The sequence below is a fragment of the Sus scrofa genome, chromosome 15 (assembly GCF_000003025.6).
Source record: "Sus scrofa isolate TJ Tabasco breed Duroc chromosome 15, Sscrofa11.1, whole genome shotgun sequence".
Classification (NCBI taxonomy): domain Eukaryota; kingdom Metazoa; phylum Chordata; class Mammalia; order Artiodactyla; family Suidae; genus Sus; species Sus scrofa.
The window spans coordinates 105630753-105657316 of record NC_010457.5 but is presented as its reverse complement, the minus strand read 5'-3'; the positions used below and the strand labels follow the sequence as shown (position 1 = coordinate 105657316).

At 47.1% G+C, this 26564-nt stretch overlaps 1 protein-coding gene across 1 annotated transcript; it reads right to left on the bottom strand.

Moving 5' to 3' along the window:
- FZD7 (frizzled class receptor 7) lies at positions 8457–13153 on the bottom strand. The gene has a single exon (XM_013984388.2). It carries the CDS (start codon positions 12304–12306, stop codon positions 10582–10584), a length of 1725 nt encoding a protein of 574 aa, XP_013839842.2. The 5' UTR covers positions 12307–13153; the 3' UTR covers positions 8457–10581.

Genomic DNA, 26564 nt, shown 5'->3' with positions numbered 1-26564 from the left:
TATAACTCTGGGCCACAGGGAATGAGAGTAATGATGGAGAGGCCACGAATAGTTGTCAAAGGAATGACTGAATCGAAGTGTCAGGGGCTCAGAAGCAGGGCTGTGTTCAGAATTTTCTCTTGCTCTCTCTTGCCTTCCTGGGTTTTCCCTTTGATCTTTTTTTTTTTTTTTTTTTTTCTTTTTAAAACTCATTCCATCGTTGTGTTTCCTTTTTCTTGGTTCAGAGTGACAGGTAAGAAAGATCTCTAGGTTAAAAGAAGTGTCCCTGGGGAAAATGAGGCTAACTCCACTCTACTTTTTCTTGAAGGCTGGTCCTACGAAGAAGACTTACCCTGGGTTCAGCTCTTTCATTTTTTTAAATCAAATAGCCAGGACTAAGAGACACTGTACTGATTACCCTACTCAGGCCATACCTGTCTTGGAGGTGAACCCACTGAGTATTTCTGTTCGTAAGCAGAGTCCAAACTTGGTGTTCTGACTAGCAGAAAATGGTGTTTTGTGATTGAAAAAGAAGAAAAAGCAGTTTAGGTGGATTCTGATTGGACAGCAGAGATTGAATTTAGATTTTTTTTCAGCTGCCACTTTGACTCATGAGACCGATTTGGGCAGTGCTGAGAGACGAGCACAGAGCAGTTATAAATGCATAATAGTGGGGGTGTGCCCTGAAAGGCGACTTAGTTATCTGGAGTAAACATTTTGTACAACCTGTAGACCCCAAACCGCTCGGTGAATGGAGCAATTGTATGCCACATTCCTCTCATCAGAGGTGAACTAGCTGAATTTTCTTGCTGTTTCCCTTAACTCTTATAGTGAGATCAATTCCCACCTTACTTGAAATATGAATCCACTTTGGAGGAAGGAGTTCTCCTAAGTGACCCACAAATGGAAACCTTGAAAGGTTAATTTTTAGCTTTCCTTTTTGTCAGCCACTTGTGCTAGCAGTAAAATAAAATATCTTTGTGTCTTGAGAGGATGATTTGGTCTGAACATTTGTTCTCATTTTCTGGGGCTCTTCGGACTTTATCAAGCCTTTTGGCTTTTTAAGAAATCTGTAAGAAGCACTGGCAAATGTATGCCGGAAATACTGAGGACAAATTAATACGGTATTGACTTTTTCCTAAAGAAAGCGTGCTATTTAGTCATTTAATGCCTTGGAAATGCTAAGTGCCAATGGTGATGAAAATGGCAACAAATCATCCTTAGAATAAATTCTTTACTAAAAATTAAAAAGTCTCCTTCCAGGCTGGTACATGTCTTTTTGCGAGGGTGTCAAATGCCATCCATTTGACATCCGTTTCAACCCTCGTGGAATGAGACCCAGAAGTTAACAATGAGAAATGCAGCTATAATTATGGTATTTCAGTGTTAATCATGAAGGATTGAGAAAGATGAAAAGACAAGCGGGGGCGGGATATGTGTAAGATACAGTCTGTTAATAACAGATTAAGTTTAAAAGCTCTGACTTTAATATTTAGATTTTTCCTCAAGTCTGCCTCCTGTTAGAGCATCAAAGTTCAGTTTGAACTACCTCACATGCCAGTTTCCTTTTATTTACAATAGTCTGCCACACACACACACACACCCCACCACCACCACTACCACCAATCTTTCATTTCTTTTATGCATGGCTTGATTTTCTGTGAGACTCTATAATTTCTAAGCAGCGTAAAGCGCACCTAGACCCCTAAACTAAAGAATGGGCTCTAGATCCCCCTTACATCTGACTGACGGGCTTTAAGTAGCAGATTCGTAGGCAATGGAACTGGGCAAAAGCTTTTGAGTTTCTTATTTACCAGTTTCTGCTATGAAGTCCCTATGCCTGGCCCCTTCTCCTGGTTGGAAATCCAATTATCTTGCTGGCAAATGCCGTAAGCCTACAGAAATGTGGCAGGGGGCGGGAGGAGGTGGAAGGTAGGTTGGTGGGGTAGGGGGTTGGTGGGAGTGTAGTGGGTCCACCCTGACATTCAGCATTGGGAGGGAGGCATTTCTTTTCCACTGCTTTCTCTGCAAATGCACTGGGTTTGTTGTTGCTGTTGCTGCAACTCTTGAAGTTATTTCATGTGTGTTCTTTTTTTTTTTTATATTAAGGAACAACAACAATAAAAAGAGTGTTGCCTCAGAATTCACACTTTCTGGGGCCAGCGATGGGAGGGAAGGGGAACTTAACTACAGTCACTGGAATTGTTTTTACTCTTTACCCCAAATCATTTCCTTTTGTTAAAAGAACATTTGGGGGTGGGGGGGGGAGATTGACTGAAAATAGTCCTCATTCTACATCCTTAAGGCCCAGATAAATTCGCTGTGCCTCAGTTGCCCCTTCTGTAAACCAGGGACAATACGAGGGTATTCAGGGTAGGATGCTTACACAAGCGCTCTCCTGAGCTTGCGTCCAACTCCAATGCTCAGTCAGGTTCCAGAATTCCATACGGAGAGCCTACAGAATGAATGAGAATAACTTCCATAATGAATAAGAGTCATCATGCTGTCGTGTGGAGGAAATGAATGAATGTAGGTGCTTAACACAGAACCTGCACAGAGTACGCGCTCATGGTATCAGTCCATCACGGAGACATTGATATATGTGATCACAGGACTCTGAAGGTTCCAGTGATTCTCTCGACAGGGCTTTAGGAAGGGGCCTTGCGCCATGGGAGGGCTTGTTTGTCTCATGCACCCCCGCCCCCACCCCGACTCCTGGTTAGCCAGGAGCAAGAGTTTCCCCTCTAACCCCCTGGCCCAGTGCTCAGGGAGGAATGGGCAGGAAAGGTAGCCCTAGCCATGGAGGAAACCTCTGGAGGGACTCCGACCAGCCCTCTGAGGGGTTCCAACCATCGGTGTCTGGGAAGCAAGTGCACAGGCTCACTCTCGCTGCCAGGTCCTTGATCTCCAGTGTGGAAACTCATGCGAGAAGGGGGAGCATCCAGTCCTCAGAATTTAAACAGCACTTACGAGTCTTCTGCTTCTCACTAAAAAACCAAAGCAAACAAAAACTTCCTGGGACTAGTGCTGAAAATGCCCTCCTGGATTCCATTCTGTCTTGATGTAAGTTATTTTCCTCACCGATCCTCACTTCAATCCTGGATTAAATTTAAAAGAATAACAGAGAATCGAAGACATTGAGATCTCTGTAAATATTTGTAGGTGGGTGACTAGCCAGTTTTGCTGCTCCGTAGCTCACCTTTCAGAGCCTGAATTTCCTCACGTGGAAAGTGGGGAGTGATAATAACGACCTCCTCGGGTTGCTGTGAAGAATAACTGAGATAATTATATATTAATACTAGTAATGCTGACATTTATTGATCATTTGTTAGATGTCAAATACTGTGGTTGGGCTTTGTGTGGATTAGCTACTATCCTGTGTTGTACCCAGGGCTTGGCATGTGGTCAATATTCAATACCTATTAGCAACTACAAAGATAATATCGTATCAGCAAAGTACAAAGAGCCAGTCTCCACTGCCTTTGGCAACGTGTTTGTACAATCATGCTCCCTCTCCCAAAGCTAGTCCAAATCACACATCACTCCCCTGTCCCCGCCAGGTCCCTCTCCTTCTGGCAACATCACGTCTTGAAACACACTGCTCTGGGGAAAGATGGCCAGGTTCAGAGTCTTTGGGAGTCCTGAGTGTGCCCTTTATGATGGCCTGGCCTCTGATTGCTCATGACACTGAACAAGCTGCTTTTAGCCTCTCTAGTGTCCCCATCCTAGGTCCTCAAGAAACAATTTGTTGGTGCTAATTCAAGGTCTAGTTCTCTATGTCTGCTGCATGAAGCAACACTGGGACCAGCTGCCACCCATTTCTCCTTCCAGCCATCCCAGATTTGGAAGCTGGAACTAAATGCTACACACCATTTGTTTTCCTTTGGGAATGAAAAAAATAGAGCTGGTGCTAGGTTATGCTGCACACGCTTTCATTGTTGGTTACTACATTTCCTGGTCACTGTCCTACCATACCCTCCCCAAGATGCTCTTCCCTTTGGATAAACTGTCCTCCGGAATCTGCAAGGCCACGCTGAAGTCTGGGGATTACATTTTAAGGATGAGTAGTATTAGGTGGTTGTCTTAAATCAATCGAGGAGCTTGTTTTCATTCATGGACCATGTGGCACTTTATCTCCTTATGCTTCCTCCCTTTGTTTCTGCCTTCTTAATGCCCTTTCTTGCTCCCGGTAGGCCCATCTCTCAGAGGCTGCTTCTTTTACTGCAAGCTGAACTGATGCCACATAAAGAGATTTGCAGGCGTAAAGCATTTTAAAGGAATCTGGACAGCAAAAGGGATGGGCTTGAGCTCCATAGAAGTTCCTTCCGAAGTGAAGTAGACCCCCAGCCACACTGGAATCCTTCACTGTAGCTTCAATATTGTTTAGTTAGTCTGAAGTTTCCTGAAAGAGGCTTTAGGGACAATGACCTAGAGAAGCATTGACGTTTTTGGCTGGTAGAACTGTTCAGAATCAAAAACCTTTGTCCTATTATTTCAGCCACATAAAATGTTGACTTGGCTCTGAAATACCCAGCAATGGGATTCCAAGATAAGGAGACTGCAGCCAACCTGGCTGTGATATGGATGTGGTTGGTCTTTGAGAGAAACCAGGAAGATCTGATGCAATCAACCTCTTTGGTATTGGGAAGGCAGACTCTCAGTGGCAGAAAGCCATTGCTTGTGAAGAGGGGTGAGGAGTGGCACAGCAGCCAGTTCAAGAGACCAGACAGCCTCCGCGAACTAGTATTTTGACTTCAGCGTACAACAATATAGTAATGATTTTACTTGTCGAATTGGGCTTGTAAAGGGCAACGTAAAGTTCGTTTTCCTTCACTGAGTACACGCTGGCTTGGTTGGCTGAGAGGTTGGCCACACTGGCCTACAGGAAGGAAAAACGACCATTCAGGGATTTCAAAATAGCCATGGATGGTCCACAAATAGACGAGCCAGTTCGTACTTCATCCTGGCCCCTTGGCATCACAGGATGCTGGAGGAAGGCCTTGGTCTCAAATGTCACCTTATTCAGTTGAGGAAAGCAAAGCTCACGGAGATGGAGGAACTGATCTAAGAGGATGAAAATTATGGAGAATCAGGGAATTCCTGTTGTGGCACAGCGGTAAACGAGTCCAACTAGTACCCATGAGGATGTGAGTTCCATCCCTGGTCTCACTCAGTGGGTTAAGGATCCTGAGATGCTATGGCCTTTGATGTAGGTCACGGACGCAGCTCGGATCCCAGATTGCTGGGGCTTTGGCTTTGGCCATGGGTGGCAGCTGCAGCTCCACTTGACTTGTAGCCTGGGAAATTCTGTATGCTGCAGGCGTGGCCCTAAAAAAACAAAACAAAGCAAAACAAAACAAAAATTATGGAGAATCGCATAATCTGGATTTTTGGGAAATGCATTCTTATTGGATATCTAGCTTGCAACTGGGTCACTTCCATGTCTGAACCTCCCCGTACTTTTAGAGAGAGGCTCTGTGGCATGTTATAGAAAGTGTGCTAAGCTTGGAATCTGAGGACATGAGACGATTCCTTCCTTTTCCTGTGTCATTTCGTCAAGACTCTCAGCGTCTTCATTTTTAAAATAGGAAGTATTCCATGTTACAAGATCGATACAATAATTGCAGGATAAAGCCAAATAATGGATGTGAAAGCAGCTTTTAGACAAGTAAATGCCACCAAATGTCAAGTAATATTATTCCAAATAGCATTTGGGCTTCTGTGACGACACCTGCCAAGTTCTGTCTGGAAAGATAATTAGCTGCTTGTTCCTCCATGGAGATGTGCTTACCCTAAACTCTGTTGCCGGTTACTTCAGGGGTGGGTGTGTATGTCTGTCTTACTTTTATCTGTAACCCCTCCAGTCCCTGTTTTAATACCTCTTCTGTAGTGGCTGCTTGATCAGTACTTCTTGAACTAGATCACTTATACAAACTATTGTCTTGGTCAAACTTCTGTTTTTCTACCACTGTGCTACTGAGAAAATTCTAATTAGAACTTTTTTTCTTTAGCCAGAGAGTAAGGGTCACAATATGTGTTTACCAAAGACCTGATATTTTAATGGTACCCTCTTATCTAGTTCAATTTTGTATGAAATGTGAGCAATTTGGAGTCAGAGTTAGGAAATGTCACAAATTGGAAAGTAAGAGTTGAAGAACCAATGTTTATGAAATCACCTTAATATCACCGAGAGTGAAATGAGAAAAATTGAACATATCTATGGAATGTTGTAGTCTACAATGGAGTGTTTTAGTCTCTTCTAGGATTTCCTGGAACCTTGTAGACTGTTATTCACTGTCCACATATGCATATATAAAAATATGCCATCTATAAATAGCCACCTGCCTTTTCAGTGAAATTAAAGATGGGAGAGTTAGAAGAGAATTTCCCAGTGTAATTACAGGGCTCAAACCTACAGCTGTTATACTCCTATAATTCTACCCAGAAAATTTCTGATATCATTATATGCTATCAGGCACATTTTAAAAAATCTACTTTTTCTTTCATGGCACAATGTTGTCAACAGGACACGTATGTGTATCTCACCAAGACTTCTCACAAACCTACTTTGAGAAATTGGGTGTTGCATAGGGTTATTGTACAGACTAATTTTGTTTTATAGATGGAAGACAATTTTCACAGGTGTTGCTGCTTCTTATCTAGGGATTAACACCAAACTCCTGCCAAAGTTTTTCCTGAACTCTGCCCATGCCCTTTCCCAAACACTCTCCCTCACTTATTTTCTGCTAGGATGCATAGACATCCTCCACAGACATCCCTGAGCTTCTCAGATTCTTAGGTAAGAATCTGCTACCTAAGGATGCCTCACGATGCGAGAGGAATTAAACTCCACGTTTTTATCTCTGCTTATAAAAAAGCAGGTAGAGATTTATTCATACACAGTCTCCATTCCCTCACTAAAGGCCAGTGCTCTTTAGTCTTTTCGAGCCCTGAAGGACTAGGCAGCGCTGACAAGAGGAAGGGGACACATTTACAGGAGCCGTCACATGGCTCGCCCCACAGAAGGGTCTAAGTGCCTTTAGCAGTTAATTTGTGAGCGGAAAAAACCCCATTGGGAGCCTTCCACCGACTCTAAAAGCAAACATTCCTAACTGGCAGTATTAGTGTGGTGTTAAAAGAAGCATGCTTTAACCTAAAAGGTGTCATTTTATGAGCAAAAACTGAATAAACCTTACGAGACTTGAAGTCGCGATTTTTTCCCTTCCTGGATGCCAAAATCCTCACAAGCTAAGATGACCTCACACCCATTGTGATGTTCAAAACCCAGGAGGATCTTAAAGCCGCTTTGCACAGGGAGCAGCCACAAGCCTTCCTCCTGGTGAGCACTGTCTGTCACTGGTTTTCATTCCATGTGTTTGCAAAATACACCAGCCATGTGTGTGAGCCCGTTAATTAAAACAAAAACAACGTTTCTGTTGAGCTTTGAGAAGTATAGAAACTAAAGCCGAAGCAGGGAAGGAGAAACAGCAGTGTCTTGGCTGCTGCTGTGATGGCTGCCAGAGAATGAGGGGACTCTGTTATGAAAAGCCCGCAAACAGGCACCTGAATTAAAGAGAGACCAGTGGGGGGAAAAAAAAAAAAGCTAGCGAGGCTTGGAATTGGGAGTATTTAGAATGCCTTTATCATTTCCCTGAGGGACTGTTTAATATCAAAGTGCCTGGATAGCGAAGCCTTCTCCGGTCTAATCTGATTCCAAAGTTAGCCTCTCTGACAAGAGGAGAGAATAGCTTCCGTGGCTTCTGAGGCCATCCTGGGGTCAGGCGTGGAGTCTATTCCTGCGGGAGCTGCTGAGTCACTGCCACCTCAGGGAATCACTTGACCTCTGGCTCAGTTGACCTAGAAGGTAGAGTGAGGCCTACAGCTGGGAAGGAGCCACGTGCAAGCCCTTGCTCTGATCTCTGGGATCAACTACAGACTTTCCCAGCCACCTGACGCCAAGGGATTTAGGTATTAACAATTTGGATAAAAGGTATTCGAATACAAAAACACCCATCGGTGATTAAAAAAAATTTTTCACAGACTTCTTCCCAAAGAAAACATCTTCAGAAAAGCAGACCAAAAATACCTCGTCTTCTTTCACATATAGACTCCATGTCTAAAGGGTGGTAAAAACACGGATCAGATAGCACTTCTCTAAGAGAGATACTCATTCTGTACCTTCAGTAAATTATCCAAAGCAGGACATGAAATAGCTTAGGGATGTGTGTAGTGGGGTGCGGTGGAGAGAGGTAGGAAGCAGCAATGACAGAACAAAAAATTGAAGGACAGTTGAGGCATTCATGACACTCTGTATTTTAAAAGGCAAAAAAAAAAAAAAAAAAAAAAGACCTCAATATATATATAACATCTTCTTCTCTGAGGGACACATCCGATGGTGTCCCTCCATAACATCTTTCCAGAATACAAAATTCTATTTTTTGGCTTATATAGGAACCATAAACTAAATAAACGTTCACTCTGTATTTTAAAAAAATTTATTTGTGATCTGTACATGTGATAAAGTGGGGCTTCCTTGTAGACTTTTAAAGGCAAAACAAAACAAAAATCCAAAGTAAAAATGTATAAATACAATATATATTTTCTTACAAAAACGGGAGATTTACAAAATATACATACTGCACTTGTCTCTATTTTACAAATTTCACATGCAAGAGATACAACACAAAAGATGCCGAAAACTGTGCAGTGGGAGTTTTAAAAATCTGACCAATGATACGGTTTGGGAGGTTTAAGAAACACAAGGTCAATGTTAATTTTAATATAAAAAGCAGCTCCACTCAACATTACATATATGAAGTAACTGGTACTCCTGACAGTCGCCTCTATGATTTAAAAACTGTTTAAAACAACATTTAGAAACTGTTTTGGGAACTAGGATAGTGTGGCCAGATAGGAGGGTGATGGCAAAGGTGGAGTAAAGGTTAGGGCCCGTGAGTCTCTGCTGAGCTTTTAGACCATTATGCAAAAAGAACTGGAGTCCTATTATGGGGGGGGGGGGGAGGTACATGACTTAAGATTAAGAAATTTAAGTCATCCAGCATATTTGAAAGAACTCCAGAATTACTTTGACGTCTACCTTCTTTCAATGACTTTCCTTAAAAATCGGGCCCATTGGTTGAACTGTCCTCTTCCCTCACTATCATTTCTGCAGGTCACCTCCCCACCCAGTCACACAAAGACAGGGTCAGCATATACATGCTCTTTTATAGACGGATTTATGGAACAAAGAAAATAGGACAAAATGCTTCTTTACTTTTTTATAAAAAATTTAACTTTCCTTTATTATGAGGCTAAAGGCATTATGCTTCTCCTTTATCATGAAGGATTCAAATTGGAGGGAAAAAAAAAAATAGAAAGAAAACCTAAATGCAGGTTTATGGGAAGAAAAGAAAAACGAAGGCAGAGATTTCCTTGAACATTTTAATAGAGCCTGTTGGATCATGTGTTCTGGATGAAATTTACTTAAAACAAACACGACAAAACCCCTGCGTTTCCTTTGCCCAAGTCAGAACCTCTGACGGAAAGGAGCAATGGAAGCACACTGCCTTTCACTTTTCCTTAAAAAGGAATGTTTATCTCAACCAAATTAACATCCAAAGGGAAACCTCAGATTTGCGCTGCTTTGCCTATAAAAGTTGCTGTCTTCACAGTTACGCCTTTCCACAGGGAGACACTTGTTTCCTCTTTTGTCTCTTACAACAAAGACAAGGGGGAAAATGCATTCCTGTTTTGAAAAGCAACAAGTCATCACTTCTTTTCAGGGTATTAAACCAAATAAAATACCCTCCTTTCTTCCTCCTGCCTTCTCCAGAACATAGAAAAGTAGCAGAAATACCTACTACTCGCCTCCTCCTTTTCCCCTTTGCAAAATGTTATCTTCATTTCTTTAGCATTCTCACATTAGGATTCTAGGAGGCAGGCCTCCCAAGACTTCAAAAATGCTTATTTTACAAGACTTGAAAGGAGTAGGGGAGGAAAAACAGGCAGGAGGAGGCAGGGGAGGAGAGACTGCAATGTCTGACCTTGGAAATTAACCCATCTGGGCTCCAGTTTGGCCCCAGTGAAAAGAGATTATGGTTTGACCACCGCTTGACAAGGACACTGCAGGGAGTTCTCCCCTTTTTTCAACAAAGAGGCCGCAGGCGGACAGCTGTACCTTTCACCCCGGCCTCACAGGAGTGAGGACAGGCCACTTGTCTTGCAGCAAGGGAATCGCTCACAGGCCCAGAGCCGGAAGAACTCAGAGCAACCATCGGATCTCAATCCTCTCCACTGGCCCGGGTCGGCCTGGACCGTTCAGGATTTACAGCGTTGTTATCATCATCACCATCATCATCATCACCCTGGAGTCTCGGCCACAAGTCTTTTCATCCAAACCGCCTTTCCACTCAGGCCTCCTTTCCAAACCCACGCCTCGTCCCAAATCTACACGTTATCGTCTCTCTTCCAGGTCACTTCTCACTGGAGGGGAGGGAGGTTACAGAAACAAGCCCCCCACCCGGCAATTCTGTCCCTACCGCGCCTTTCCCCCTGCGAGGGGGGTGGGGGTGGGAGAAGGAAGGGTGGGGGAGGGGCTGGGGCTCATACCGCCGTCTCCCCCTTGCTGCTGTGGCTGAGTCTGTGGTAGAAGCGGCGCCACGACTGCAGGGTCTTGCCGGACCAGATCCAGAAGCCCGTGGTGATGCCTACGATCATGGTCATCAGGTATTTGATCATGAAGACGGTGAAGTCAGGGCTCATGGGCGGGAAGTGGCCGGGCGGGCAGGGAACCGCGTAGCTCTTGCACGTCTGCAGGAGCCAGGTGCGCTCCCAGTGTTCGCGGAAGGCCTGCTCGTAGAAGTAACAGGCCAGGACGATGGTGGCGGGCACGGTGTAGAGCACGCTGAAGACGCCAATGCGCACCATGAGCTTCTCCAGCTTCTCCGTTTTGGTGCCGTCGTGCTTCATGATGGTGCGGATGCGGAAAAGCGACACGAAGCCGGCCAGCAGGAAGGACGTGCCGATGAAGAGGTAGACGAACAGGGGCGCCAGCACGAAGCCCCGCAGCGCGTCCACGCTGGACAGGCCCACGTAGCAAACCCCGCTGAGCAGGTCCCCGTCCACCTGGCCCATGGCCAGGATGGTGATGGTCTTGACAGCGGGCACCGCCCACGCAGCCAGGTGGAAGTACTGAGAGTTGGCCTCGATGGCCTCGTGGCCCCACTTCATGCCAGCGGCCAGGAACCAAGTGAGCGACAAGATGACCCACCAGATGGAACTGGCCATGCCGAAGAAGTAGAGCACCATGAAGAGGATGGTGCAGCCCTCCTTCTTGGTGCCCTGCGCCACCGTGCGGTAGCCGTCTTCTGAGAAGCGCTCCACGCACACGGCGCGGTCCTCCAGCAGGAAGCCGGCCACGTGCGCCACGGCCACCATGAAGTAGCAGCCCGACAGGAAGATGATGGGCCGCTCCGGGTAGCTGAAGCGCCGCATGTCCACTAGGTAGGTGAGCACCGTGAAGAGCGTCGAGGCGCAGCACAGCACTGACCACACGCCCACCCAGAGGCGGGCGAAGCGCCTCTCCTCCTCCTTAAAGTACATGAGGCCGTTGGCGCGGCCCGGCTCGCAGGGGGCGCCGCAGTCGCGCTCGCCCAGGAAGCGGTAGCCCAGGTAGGGGGGCACCTTGAGCTGGCGGGGGCACGAGAAGGGGAAGGCCGAGCGGCCCCTGCCGTCAGCGGCTCCCGGGGGCAGCGCGGTGAAGGGCAGGTCGGGCATGTAGGGCGCTGTAGGATAGGCGGTGGGCCCGCCGCCTGGGCCCCCGGAGCCGTCGGACGTGTTCTGGCCCACGCAGATCTCGCCGGCGCCGTGCACAGGGAAGTTCTCGCAACGCAGCCGCTCGGGCCATTGGAAGCCGAACTTGTTCATGAGCGCCTCACACCCCTGGCGGGCACGCTCGCACAGAGAACGGCACGGCGGGATGGCCTTATCGAGCACGGTGCACACGGGTGCGTACATGGAGCACAGGAAGAAGCGCAGCTCGGGAGAACACTGCACCTTCACCAGCGGGTAGAACTGGTGCACCTCGAGGCCCGCATCTTCTTGGTTCGTGTGACCCAGCAGGTTGGGCAGGATGGTCTGGTTGTAGGCGATGTCCGTGCACAGAGGGATGGAAATAGGCTGGCAGAAGCCGTGGTCCGGCACTGAGATGCCCTTCTCGCCGTGGTACGGCTGCGCCCCGGCGCCCGCGGGCAGTGCGCCCAGCACTGCAAGCACCATGGTGCACAGGCCCAGAGGCGAGGGCGACGCTGCCGTGCGGGGGCCCCGCATCGCCGGCCGCGGGTGCAGCGGCGCTCTCAGCCCAAGAAACGCGACAAGACAGCCAGGAGAGGCTGGGATCCCGGCAGGCGCCGCCGCGCCGGGCGCATGAGAGTCCTCCCGGCGCCGGGGCCGGGCCGTGGGCGGTGCGGAGCCGAGGGCGCTGTAGCTAGGGTGCTCGCGCCGCAAGGGCGCCGTCGCCGCCGCCGCCTCCGCCCAGCACTCGCGCAGCCGCCGGGGGCCCAAACACGTCTGCCTGGGCCGGGGGCGCCGATGGGGGGGAGACGCCTTTTCCTCGCGCCGGGACGTAACGGTGCGGCTCTTTCTGCGGCGAAGAGCAACAAGCGTCTCCGGTTACCCTTCAAAGTTTGCCCAAGTCTCTTGACTCACAGCGCACAGTAACGCGCGCGCCCCCCGCTTGCGTCTGGGCCCCCGGCGAGCGAGAGCCCGGCGCCGCGGCTTGCTAGCCAAGGCCGCCGCCTCTGCGGTGCTGCTCCGCCTCCTTGCCTCGAGGCTCAGTTCGCCGCCACCTCCTTCTCCGCCGCCTTCTTCTCCACTCCCTGCTCCTTTTTCAGCCCCAAAAGCTTGTCCCCAAGTTTCAGCCAAACGGTTGATTCTCGTTCTGAGTCCTATCGGCGTCTTGGAGCCAAGAGCTCTGCGAGTTCTTTGAAGAAATCCAGTCACACTGCGTCCAAAGCTATGAGGCCCCCGTGCTCGCGGCCTGGGCCTGGCCTCTCCAGTCCCGCGCAGCCCCGGCCGGTGAGTCGCGGCGCCCGCCGCCGCCGCCGCCCGCCGGGAGGGAGCGCAGAGTAACGTCTCGGAGCCCAGCAACTCCGCAGAAGAAGCGTCGCGCTCGCAGGATTCCGGGCCGCCCCGCCCTCTCCCCTCCCCCCATTCACAAACCACTCCGGGGGCGGGCCCTGGAGCTCCAAGACCGCCCAATGGCAGCCTTTGTTTTCTGTGTGGTCGCCTCCGGATTGGGTGGAAGTCGGAAGGGGCGGGCGAGGGAACCCGAGAGGCACAGTCTGCAGCGCTCTGGGCGGATTCCTGAGGGGAGGGGCGGGGGCTGGGAGGGAAAAGTTAAGAAAAACTTTTACCGTGAATTCGCTGGGGGGAGCGGAGGGGGGAACGCACCAGAAAGGGAATTTGCTTGAAAGATTTGTTCCTCTTCCGGGTACTCTAAAATACACATTCCTGAATAGAAGGGCGCACGGGGGAAGTTTACGGGGAGAAGCTGAGAATAGAGCAGCGCCACGGCAGATAGGGACGTGACTCGGAGTCACGTTAGCCCTCCCCGAGCTGAAAATGCTGGGCTTGGCGGGGGACTTTTGGGTAGCGGGGTCCTAAATGAAGGGTTCACTATGGGGCCAGAAAAGGGTGCGCATCGCGGATTGCTTTTCTCTCCCCCGACTCTAACAGACCACGTGAGGCCACAATCCCCTCTCATCCCCGCTCCCAGTTGTAAAAAGGAGGAGGGGCCGCGACCGCGAAGAAATTGGAGTCGGGCGAAGGGGCCGACGTAAGGCGGGAGGAAGTGCAGACCCCTTGGAGGGGAGAGGGTTGGGGAGCCGCGGGCGCTGGGGACCCCGACCCCAAGTCACCCTGCCCGCGAGCACGGCCCAGGGTCTAGCGATCTGGTATAGCTTTAATGGAGCCATAAGAAAACAGTGTTGGGGGAAATGGCTATTAAAAACAAAAAACCTGCGACCCGAGTGCCCAGGAACACTGTACGGTTTAGAGAGAGTATTTATCCTCTTTTTCTTAGTTCTGCGGCGTGTTGGGATCCCATCTTTGTCGCAGAAGCAATGATTTGATCCTTGGAATATGCGTTGAAAAGTTTAAATGGGTATTAGAAACCAAGGGCATTTGCTAATTAGTTTTCAAAACACAAAGAGAAGTTATCCTGTTTTCGGGTAGCGTTTTCCGATTGGCAAGCGTTCTTTTGTTCCCGGTCAAATCTTCGCCCTGCTGAAGGCAATGGGCGCTCGCGCGCGCGCCCTGCTTACTCCCGACGAGATCAGAAGTTAGGAGGGAGGGGGGCCGCTCTCCCTTCTCGCTGGACAGCGAGGAATATCCTGAATTCCCATGCAGGAAAATGACAATGTTGAGAAAGGAAAAATCTGCTTCTCCCTCTCTGTCTCCCTCTCTCTCTCACACACTCACGCACAAAGCAATCTTACGCCTTAGAAAACGTTACTCCTGGCGGAGCCCTTTCCTTCTGTCAGCTCAGTTCCAGGCGCTGGAGCCCTGAGGGATTTCTGATTGGGATGCATGTTTGCAAAAGTTGCTGCTTTTGCTGCTTCTGCTGCCCACGGTGAGCCTCTTCTCCAGCAAGAAAAAACAAAAACAAACAAACAAACAAACAAAAAAGCGATCCTGAAATCAAAGGCAGTTAATTGGGTTCCCTTTCAGGGAGACTTTGGCTTCCTCTGTTTTTCTTTTATTTATTTTCTATTACCGGTTTACTGGAAATCTGTCCCTCCACTTCACAGTTCTTTGTCCTTCTCCACTCTTGCTAATGGGTCTGGAGGGCTGGATCGTTTAATCCAAGGTAGGGTGTCAGACTGCTCACACTTTTTATCCGGCCTTCCACAGGAGTCCTCATCTTTTTCTTCCAAAGCATGTTTCCCCTTCACACTGGTTTTTGTTGTTGTTTTGGGTTTTGGGGGTTTTTTTTTTTGGAGGGGGGAGGGAGTTATCTGCCTCAAGATAATATAAAGGATTAATGATATTTTAAAAAATGTTTCATTCACTCCTTCTATTTTTTAAAGGGCTCCTTTTTTTTCTTTCTAAATTATTCTTCCCACCTAACATTGGGGAGCATTGATATTGATTGCACTGAAAGATGTTCTTTAAAGACAATGCTGTTGCTTTGCTTTGTCATTTAAAGTGTGTATGGTGGGGGGTTGGAGATCCTTTTTTCTCTCTGTGAGCTTCAGGATATTCTCCTTTTCTAAATCAAATTTTCATGCTTATTCATCAGGCCACTGATCTAAGTCATCTTTGCTTATTGAGGGAGAAATTGCAAGCACTGTCGAAAACCGACAGGATAAAATATGATCTTAAATACAACCAACACCAGTTTAGTTATGAGCTTCTTTGCCTCATGTTATAGCCCCAGACTATATTCTTCTCATCTTATAGCCCTGATGAGATAACTATGTAGAAAGACAAAAAGAAGAAAGCCCTTTAAAAAAAATTACAAGGAACAAATGAAACATTTTAAAAAGAATCTATGTATAAGATGCAGAAAACCCACCCCCGTTTATCTAGATGAAATGTGTCACACACAAGTGTCCCCTTGCTCTCACTCAGGCAGACAAGTGCGAAAAACAGAAGCAGAGACCAATTTTTGGGAGAGTATTTTGAGCTTTTTTAGGATAATTTTTTAAAAAACCACTCCAAAATAATTCTGAAAATTAAAAATTTGCTGTTTGGGAGAGGGGTTTGGTAGCTTTCTATGACCTGTTTGATATAGAATGTTGATTTCAAGGAGCTAAGTCATTAAAGGGAGTGGATCAGAAAAATGGGCTCAGAGTATAGAGGATAGATCATGTTTTAGGCTCTATGATGAATGTGGTAACATTGGTTCACATTCTGTTCAGAATCAGTGTAATTGTCTTTTCCAAGTAACACCTTCCACACCCAGCTCCCAAAGCTACCAACTGGTGTCTTCTTTGGAGAGCTAAGGGTGGAAAATTTTGTAACTGTCTCCTGTAAAACTTCCAATTGTCCCTGCCCTTTAAAACAACAAAGACTTTTATTTCTTCACATCACAGTCATATGGTTCCATAGAAAAGTGATGCTATTCATTGGCTCCAGTTATTTAAATGTTACTTATTTTGGCCACATCTCAGGTTTATCTAGTTGAATTACATTCTGATGTCAGGCCAGATTTAAAAATGGCCACCTTCGTGGTGCCACAATCCTGTGGTTGTAGTGAAACTCCAGCTGCAAGAATTACTCATGCAAGACCAGAAAGGGCGGCTTTTAGCATATACTTCCCCTTCTGGCCTCACTTTTACCGGACAGCCTGTGACTTTATAACATTGAGAACTGGGAATTTCTAGTTGCCAGGTTGCCATAGACTTCTTTTCATTTTACTTTAGGGTGTTGGATCATTCAAAAAATGGAAACAGTCTTGTCCCTAAAGCAGGCTTTCAAGTGTTATGAAAGTTGGAGGTCTCTATGTTGATTTAGAAGAGGGCCATGCCAAAATCCTTTCAGGGATGCTAGGTAGGCTCTACCATGTAGAGTGGTTTGTATGGTAGATTGAGGGACTGAATCCATTTGACCATTTTCCTTGTTGGCTGAGGATCCTACTAGTTATCTGTCACTTTATAACAAATTACCTCAAAAAGTAGCAGCTTAAAACAACAAATATTTACTATCTCACAGTCTTCGTGTGTCAGGAATCTGAGGACACTTAGCTGGGTTCTCCGGCTTGGGGTCTCCCACAAGACTGCAGTCAAGGCATTGGACAGGGCTCCAGTTACCTCAAGGCTCAACTGGAGGCAGATCCATTCAAGTTCATCTCGTGGCTATTGGCAGGTCTCAGGTTCTTGCTAGCTGTTTGCCAGAGACATTAGTTCCTTGCTATGTGTACCCTCTCATGGCCTACAACCACTTATAACATGGCACCTTGCTCCCCCAGAGATGAAAGTCATGGTCTTTAATAACCCACTCTTAGAAGTGACATCCTGTCACTTTTGCCTTCCTCTCTTCTTTGGAAGCACATCACTAGGTCTACTGGCAATTAAGGGGTAGTAGGGATTACTCTAGTGTGTGAAAATCTATTGGAGGGTGAGCCATTTTAGAGATGGTTCACCACCAGGTTACTGATTCATTCCCAAAGTATTATGGAGATAAGGCCTCAGAGAGCAACTCTTAGGTCTTGCCCTTGGGGTGTCCAGAGAAAGGGTCACAAAAAACAACACATGTGGTTGGTTATAATGCCATTTGCATCTGCTAGAGTCAGAACAGAGCCCCCAACTCAAGCCAACTTTTTTTTTTTTTTCAAACGCATATTGTCATTGGACCAGAAGGAGAAAGAATGTGGGAAAGCTGATTAATATAAGACCATCAGCAGCCCAGGGGACATAGCCTCCAAGTGCCGAAGGCAGCAATTCTGGGGAATCAGAAATGTACTCAAAGGACCAAGCATTTGAACCAAATCTGTAGAGGGACTTTGGCTATTTGGGTTATGAGGTAAAAAGCACCGTTGGTAATCACTACCATTGTCTTTATGCCAGTCTGGATGATAATGATGTGTAGGAGGGGTGGCAAAGGTGGTTAGTACACCGGTTAGGCTCTGCTTTTCACCGCTGATTTCCTGTCCTGCCTCAGGCAAGTCAAGCTTTCTCTAGCTCTCAGGGTGTTGTGAGAATTAATGAGATACTATTTATAAAATACTTTGTGATCTATGGGCAAACAGTCATGAGGGCAGAATCCTGGCTTCGTTACATGGTTGCAAATCATAGAGATAAAATGAAAGACTAAGGTAGGTGCATATTTTATGGTGCTGGCTGGCTCTTTGCTGAGATTGTGATTTTTTTACAGAGGTATGCTGGTAAATGTTTAATGACTCTAGCTCTCCAGGAAAAAACTCTGATCTATACGTGTGCCAATTTCCATGGTGTAAATACTGATACCAGGGCTGATTTCAAGCCACATGTTAGCACTGAACTTGGAGTCTGCCAAAGGTGCACATAATCAACTCTCACAAGCCCCTAAGTGCTGATACTAGCACACCACTGGGCTTATAGGACTTATTCGTTTCAGATGATTTTGAGCATCAAAAATCATTATTTTTTAAATAGAATGACTACCATGTATAAGATACCAGGTGCTTTATGTACACTAACTAATTTTATAACAATCCTTCAAAGTTCCAAGTATAAGCAAAAAGCTCCTTGTTATAGTAGCAAAGCCTGGGCTAAAACCTGATCTATATAACATTTTTCACTTCAGACTGCACTGCTCTTTGATGTCTCCATGGTAAATATCACCGATTTGGGTCCTTTTAAATGTCCGATTAAAAGCCATTGCAAAATTTAGAGAAGCCTCAGAATTTCTAGGCTTGGGCTCTCAAGCCCACATTGGTGATCATCCCTTGAATACTCTATCTATGTAGATTTCAGACCCACTTGGTAATGACCACTGATTCCCCCCACCACCCCCAATTTCCCAAGGAATCATTTAATTCCCATTGCTAAAACTGCAGCAGTGAGTTTCTAGATGAGGAGTTGTGAGTACTCTATGCCAGCCCACCAGGGCAGATGGGAAATTTAGCAGGGTACCAGACCCTCCCCATCTTGGCAGTCCAGGGCAGTTGGCAGAGAGCTAGGAGAAGCTGTAGGAACAAGACCCACAGTCCTAATGAAAGCCCCCAGAACCTTCTAGAAGACTGAAGATGGGAGTTAAGGCAGAATCTCTCAAACCTGGCTGGTCATTGGAATCACCTAGGGAGTAGAAAAAAATTTTTTTTTCTTCAGAAGTTTGGGCCCTACCTCAGACATGTGGAGTCAGAATCTCTGGCATTGGACTTGGGGATTTCATTTTTAAAAGCTCACTGAGTGATTCTTTGGAATTTCAGGTTTGAGAACCGCTGACCCAGACTTGTATTCCAAGGTGATGTATTGTGTTACTGATCCCTCAGAGAAGGCCTTTGGTCTTGCATAAAGTCCCCACTCTAATTGATTATGTTTTGAACCAAAGGATGGAATAATGAGAACATAAGGGACGGTGAGGTGTGTGAGGGATGCGTGTATGTGAGTGTGTGTGTGTGTGTCTCTGTGTGTGTCTGTGTGTGAGAGAGAGAATAAGAGAGAGAAAAAGAGAAGGCGGGGAGCAAGGTGGTTGGATAAATATCTGGTTGCAGGGTGTGATGTTGGGTCTGAGCCCTTACTTATGAATCTCAGCAAGTTCACAGCGGCTATTCTAAAATGCAACAGCTGCTGCTCCCACAGTTCATTCAGAGCATTTCCTCAGACTGCTGTTGCCATTCTTGCACCTGTACCACATGACCCCTCACCCCAGATGACGGAGCCAGGAATAGGCAAGCATCTGACCCAGCTATGAGGTTGTTTGGCATGAGACTTCTGCCCAACAGGTGTGTCCCCTGGATGTACAATAGCCACCCAATCAGGTCTTTTCATGTGCGGGGTCTGAGTGTAAAATATTTTGTCAAGAAGCTGAGAAGTATTCAATAAGAAAGGAACAAGCAGAAACCTGGGAGCCATAGAAGCTTGGGGGAAGCAAGAGCTGTGAGGTAGGGATGGGAGTAGGGAGAATAATTGGTGCAATGGGCGCATGGATGGAAAGACAGGATAGTAGAGACCTTTCATGATGGAATGCTGCGGGAGGAAGGGAGGAAGGATGGAGGGAAGGAAGAAAGGAAGGGACAAAGGAAGGATGAAAGGACAGAAGGAATACCTGTTTTAAAAGGAGAAGACAGGAGCTCCCGTCGTGGCTCAGTGGTTAACCAACCCAACTAGCATCCTCGAGGACATGGGTTCAATCCCTGGCCTCGCTCAATGGGTTAAGGATCCAGTGTTGCCGTGAACTGTAGTATAGGTTGCAGATGTGGCTCGGATCCCGAGTTGTTCTGGCTGTGGTGTAGGCTGGCGGCTACAGCTCCGATTCCACCCCTAGCCTGGAAACTTTCATATGCCTCAGGTATGGCCCTAAAAAAGACAAAAAAAAAAAAAAAAAAAAAAAAGGTGAAGACAGGAGTTCCCACTGTGGCACAATAGGGTCAGTGCACCTCTGCTGCAACCAGCACACAGGTTCTATACAGTGGGTTAAAGGATCTGGTGTTGCTGTAACTGCAATATAGGTTGCAGCTGTGGCTCGAATCTGATCCCTGGCCTGAGAGCTCCACATGCTGCAAGGCAGCCAAAAATGAAAAGAAAAAAAAGGAGAAGCCAAGACCAGGTCACAGAAGCTATTTCCTAGCTCCTTTCTTTGGAATCCCACCATCCCCACTAAAGAAGCCTCCTGCCTGTCTGCTCTAGTTAACTAGAGAGACCCTCACTAATCACAGTGCTGGGGCCTGCAAAAGGGTGAAAACACAAGTTTCTTCTGACTTTCTTCTGGGGCATGGGCCCATAGTTGCAGAAGGCTGACTTCCAGGATCAATGCCAGCCCAGAAGAGGCATCCATTCAGAGTTGACTAACTAGGTTCTGTCTTGCAGCCACCTTCATCTCGCTCAGTGGCCGGGATACAAGAAGATTCTTCCTAGGGCTGCAACTGATACTGAGTTGACTCAACTGAGTAATTGCAAAAGCGTGGCAAGATAGGAATCATTTATAAAGACCCAGGAGACCTCTTTCTTCTCAGCTGTTGTAAGAAAGACAGAAATGCTCTAAAGCATGTAAAGTCCTTAGCATGGTGCAGAAGCTGGTAGCTGCCCCTCAATATATATTTTCCCTTCTTTCATAGTAACGGAGCCCCCAATCTTTAGCCAGACATATGAACCACTTGGAAAAAGACTCCATATAAAACCTCCCCCTTTGTCTATCCCTTAAGTTCTGGCCAGTGGAACAGCAGCTGTGTTGTATGCACCATAAAGGAGGTAGACATGCTCTCTTTTCCCCCTCTGGATGGCTGGACCTCTGGAGGCTATTTTCTCAGAAAGGAGAAGAATAGAGAAGGAGCCTGGGCCCCTCACACTGTAGGGACTCCCTCTGAATTTCTCCATATGGGCTCAAAATAAACTTATGTCTTGTTTAAGCCAACATTATTTTAGGTTTTCTTTTGTCTCTCAGCTGAGCCTAACCCTAATTTCTCTTGTGAGGCCTGGCACATAGTAGGTATCACTCAAATGTCAGTTTCCTTCACCATCCTTCTTTGAAGGGTCTATAGCTCTTTTGATATGTCTTCTATTTCAGTGCCTACCTTATCCCATCTGTTCATCTCTGTCAGAGAGAGTAGGAACTCTGTCTCATTTTTCTCCCTTGCCTTTTGCAAAGTTCCGTTTGTTGAATCAAACTGTGCGATTTGTCAGCCCGGTGAAGTTCAGTGAAAAAATTTTTAAAAAAACCTATACTTGCAGAAATACAGGATGGTGAAAGACTAGCTAGGGGCACATGATTTGGGAGTCACAACAGAGCACAAGTTAATTATGGGTTGACAAAGAACTGTTTTAGATTGAACATACTTGGGGATATATGAACCAGATTAAGTGGTATGAAGGAACCAGTTGGAAGAGTAACCCAAATAAGTTAAAAAAGCCATCCTTGGAGTTCTCGTTGTGGTGTGGTGGAAATAAATCCAACTAGGAACCATGAGGTTGCAGGTTTGATCCCTGCCTTTGCTCAGGGGGTTAAGGATCTGGCATTGCCATGAGCCGTGGTGCGGCTCAAATCTGGCATTGCTGTGGCTGTGGTGTAGGCTGCAGCTACAGCTCTGATTCGACCCCTAGCCTGGGACTTCCATATGCTGTGAGTGTGGCCCTAAAAAGCAAACAAACAAACAAACAAACACCAAACCAAACCAAAAAAAACAAAACTAAACTAGTTCCTGGGTCCTACCCCAGAGAATCTACTTAGAATGTCTCCATGGGCATCGGATGTGCAGCCAGGATCCCAAATAGTGGATGAGAAGACAAGGAGAGACTCTTTGGTTGTTTCACTTGGAAAAATATAAGTGCTCATTTAACTGTCTTCCCAAGTATAGGGAAATTTAAAATGGATGTGGTGCATTTCTTTCTCCAGAGGATCAAACAGAGGAAAGGCTTCAGTCACAGCTAAGGAAATGAGAAGAATTCTCAGGGTCTTGGTCTAGCCACTAACCCCTTGGCCTTGGGCAAATCAGTTCACCTCTGTGGGTCTGTTTCTTCATGGATGAGGCCTGGAAGCCGGGCTTTGGGATCTGGCCCAAGGGGAGCCTTTGCCTTATTGGGCGGCGGGGGGGTTCTTCCCCTGGGCCAGGGCTTTCCACAGTAGGGGCTGTGTTGTGTGTTCCGTGTAAGTTACCCACACAGCTGAGCCCGTCTCTTCCCAGCTCCTGATGGCTGGCACAGCAGAGCCCCTTCACTCACCGACAGGGCCCGGCGTGTGCCGAGAAGGGGGGACACAGTAACCCTGAGAGCTCCCTTAAGGGCCACTTAGCCATGGCTTTTCTTCTCGTTCGTGTTTTCCCTTAGCCCCTCCCCTTCTCCCTGCCTCCCCCCTATTATTGTAAAATAGTACTTTAAGCTCTAGAGCCAGGCTCTTCAATTAAGGTGTAGACAAAGTGGTAGGACTCCACTTGATTAAAAACTGTGAATGGGACCGAACACAAACCTCAAAACATTTGCTTTTCAAAGCCCCAAGTGGGGGAGAGAGGGACTGTTATGGGTTCTCGAATTTGCCAGATGTCAGTTTAAAGGGGCCTAAAGAATTTCTAAGCCTTTGTTGACCAAATCCCCTCTCTCCTCGGTCAGAGCCTCACTGAGGCCGGGGCCTGTGGCTACCTTGCCAGCGAGGCCACCGAAAGGCCAGGTCTGGATGGCTAGGAGGCTGGGGGCATGCGGGAGATATTTAAATTTTTGTTTTTTCCTCTTAATTATCCAGGGCTGCCCTATGAGAACTCGTTCTCTTGGTGTGGAGAAATGAACTCTTAATCTCCACAAATGAGGGCAATCAACCCATTTACTAAATAAACACAGATCATTGCAGACGGGCTGTCCCTCTTTGTGATTTAATTTGAGAATGGCTTCACCTGAGGGAGGAGCTGAGGCGTGGCTGGGTCCGAGCCACCTGGCGGGGTCCCTAAGGGGAGGTGGCCCTTTGAAGAGGTGCTTGAGGGAGGGCGGAGGGAGCTGGGTAGAGGCTAGAGAGAGCGCTGAGATTTCCTTTTCACTTGTAAATCGGAGTCCCACCCTGGCTCCGGTCTTACCTTCTGAATTTATTTGGGGCCTTCCGTTGTATGGTGTTAACTTTGGCTTTGAAAGCGTGAAGCTGGTAAAAGCAACTTTTATTAGAATGCTGGCTATCAGAAGTCTCCGGGAGGGGAACAGAGAAGCCCTTTATTTCCTAGTTAAATCTCTCATTCGTATGTTGAGGAATCTCTGCTTGCTCTTTGTTTGTTGTTGTTGGGGGGTGGGTGCCGGGCCCACGGAATTCGGAAGTTCCCGGGCCAGGGATGGAACCCGCACCACAGCAGCGCCCCAGGCTGCTGCAATGACAGTGCTGGATACTTAACCCACTGCACCGCAGAACTCCTCTGCCTTGCTTCTTAATTCCCCTTCTCAGTCCCCAGTTACTTTATTTTTAAGAGGTCACAGAAGTTTATTCAAGGCCTGTGTAGTTACCCCCAGTGGGGTGCCACGCTTGGCACATAGCGGGTGCTTAATAAATGATTGAATGAATGAATAAGGCACATCTTGAGTTGAAAATGATGAAATAAAACCACATGGCCTTCATTTATTTAAAAAATACGTGTATTTACATGGAGTTCTTATTGTGGCTCCTGGTAACAAACCCGACTAGTATCCATGAGGATGCAGGTTCAATCCCTGGCCCTGCTCAGTGGGTTAAGGATCCGGCATTGCCATGAGCTATGGTGTAGGTTGCAGACATAGCTCAGATCTGGCGTTGCTGTAGCTGTGGTGTAGGCCAGAGGCTATGGTTCTGATTTGACCCCTAGTCTGGGAACGTCCATATGCCACAGGTGCAGCCCTCAAAAAAAAAAAAAAAAAAAAAATGCATTTACAGATTAAGGTGTGCTGGGCACTGCTGAGAATATAATAATCCTTGCCAACATGGAATTAGCAATCTTTTTAAATTTTTTTTATGGCTGCACCTGCAGCATATGGAAGTTCCCCGGGCCAGGGGTTGTAACAGAGCTGCAGCTGATGCCTATGCCACAGCCAGGCAACACGGGATCTGAGCTGCATCTGCAACCTCTTTTGCAGCTTTTGGCAATACCAGATCCTTAACCTATTGAGCAAGGTCAGGGAACATATGGAATTTCCCAGGCTAGGGGTCTAATCAGAGCTACAGCTGCCAGCCTACACCACAGCCACAGCAATGCCAGCTCTGAGCTGCATCTGAGACCTGCACCACAGCTCACTGCAACGCTGGATCATTAACCCACTGAGCGAGGCCAGGGATCAAACCCCCTTCATTATGGATACTAGTTGGGTTCCTTACCGCTGAGCCACAGTGGGAACTCCTCAATTAGCAATCTTGATGAACAAACAAATCTGGATTTTCATGTTGACCTTGAGTTTGTCTCAAAATTACAAGGGGAGTTTGGCACTGAGCTAGGAGCCAGGCTATCCTGTGATTAAAAAGGAGGGGTTGAGTTGGAGAAAGATTTGGGGATTTATTTTTCAAAAAGGATATCAGAGTTTAATAATTCTTCCCTTTCATTTTACGGATGAGAAAACTGAAGCCCAAGATGTTGGATTGAATTGTCTAAGGGTTCAGAGAATGATGGAACTAGAATTCACATTTTTGGGCTTCTGGGTTTCTGGGCCTGTGCTTTAATCCAAGAACTTTGCATATAATGGCACAACCTAAAACAAAACCAAAAAAACTACCTATTTATTTATCTCTGCTTCCTGCTCACCTCACAATGGAAGTGACTTGTGTGAGCTCCAGAGTGAAAAATCAGAGGTTACTGGCTAAGTGAGGGGTCTCAGGTTGGCTTGTGCCAGGGAAATCCAGGGCATGCTGGTGAGCCTGGCTGCTCTGCTCCTGGGCCCCCGTCTGAGCTGAGCCCCCACAGCTGTGCTTTGTCAGGAAGGAGCAGGAAGGGGGGTTGCAAAAACCACTGTGGGGCCAGCTAGACCCCAGAGGCAGGGAGGGCCTTGGGAGCAGTTCCTGCTAGCTGCTTGAGCTGCTGGCCTGTTCTGTGGCCTCCAGCAGACTTGTGAAGAACCGCTACCAAAACGGAGGAGTTTTGAAAACAGCCCAGGAGGCGGGAGAGGAAACATTTAGAGAAGAGATAAACAAAAGAGGCGACAGACTTCTCACTCTAGCAAAAGGGGCTTTGGTTTACCTGTGAAACTTCTCTCCTCCTCTTCCCCTGGCCTAAAATTTATAAAGCTAGTCCACGGTTCCCAGAGATGACCCATTATTTTAAAGCCTTAGTTCTGAGGACCGCCTTGATCCTGGCTGTGTCTTAGCCCCCAGTCTTGATGATACCCTGACTTAAATTCCAGCTGAAAGAGTTCCCATTGTTGCTCAGCAGTAACGAACCCGACTGGTATCCATGAGGACGCGGGTTTGATCCCTGGCCTTGCTCAGTGGGTTAAGGTTCTGGCATTACTGAGAGCTGTGCTGTCATTTGCAGACGTGGCTTGGATTCCCAGTTGCTGTGGCTGTGGCTGTGGCATAGGCTGGCAGCTGCAGCTCCAATTCAACCCCTAATCAGGGAACTTCCATAAACTGTGTGTGTGGCCATAAGAAGACACACACACACAAAAATAAATTAAAAAAAAAATATATATAAAAATCCAGTTGAATAGTTAAGAGAAAGCCAGCTGACAGACTCCAATGTCTGATATTAGTCGTATCATTACTATTTTGTATTAATAGCTAACATTTTTTGAGGGCTTAGCCAAGCAACATGCTAAACCCTTAACTGGCACTATCTCCTTGAATCTGTATCCTCACAACAACAACTCTTTGAGGTTGTTACTTTTACTGGGCCCATTTTATGGATGGGGAAACTAAGGTAAAGAGAGGTCCAAAATCTCCCAGAGGAGTTTCCATCCTGGCTCAGTGGAAACGAATCTGACTAGTATCCATAAGGACGCAGGTTTGATCCCTGGCCTCACTCAGTGGGTTAAGTTTCCAGTGTTGCCGTGAGCTGTGGTGTGGGTCACAGACATGGCTCAGATCTGGCGTTGCTGTGGCTGTGGTGTGGCTGTGGTGTGGGCTGCTGGCTACAGTTCTGATTCGACTCATAGCCTGGGAACCTCTGTATGCCACCGGTGCGGCCCTAAAAAGACAAACAAAAACAAAAACAAAATAAAAACCGTAATCACCCAGACAGTGGGTAAAAGAACTGAACTTTGAACCCAGTTCTTGCTTTGAAGGAAAAAACTTGTGGGAAGGCAAGAAGTAAAGGGAAGTAGTTGAATCTGCTCCTAAGAGTCTGAGCCACCTAAACCCCTAAGTATGTCTGGCTTGGAGAAAGCCCCAGAGAGTGGACAGGTTTTGCGTGTGTTTTCTCTGGAAGCCTCCTCGAGGATGCATTTCTATCTGCCTCCTGTTAGTTAGCTGTCCAAGAGGACAACACAGGACCAGGACATTCACGGGGTGCTGGATCACTG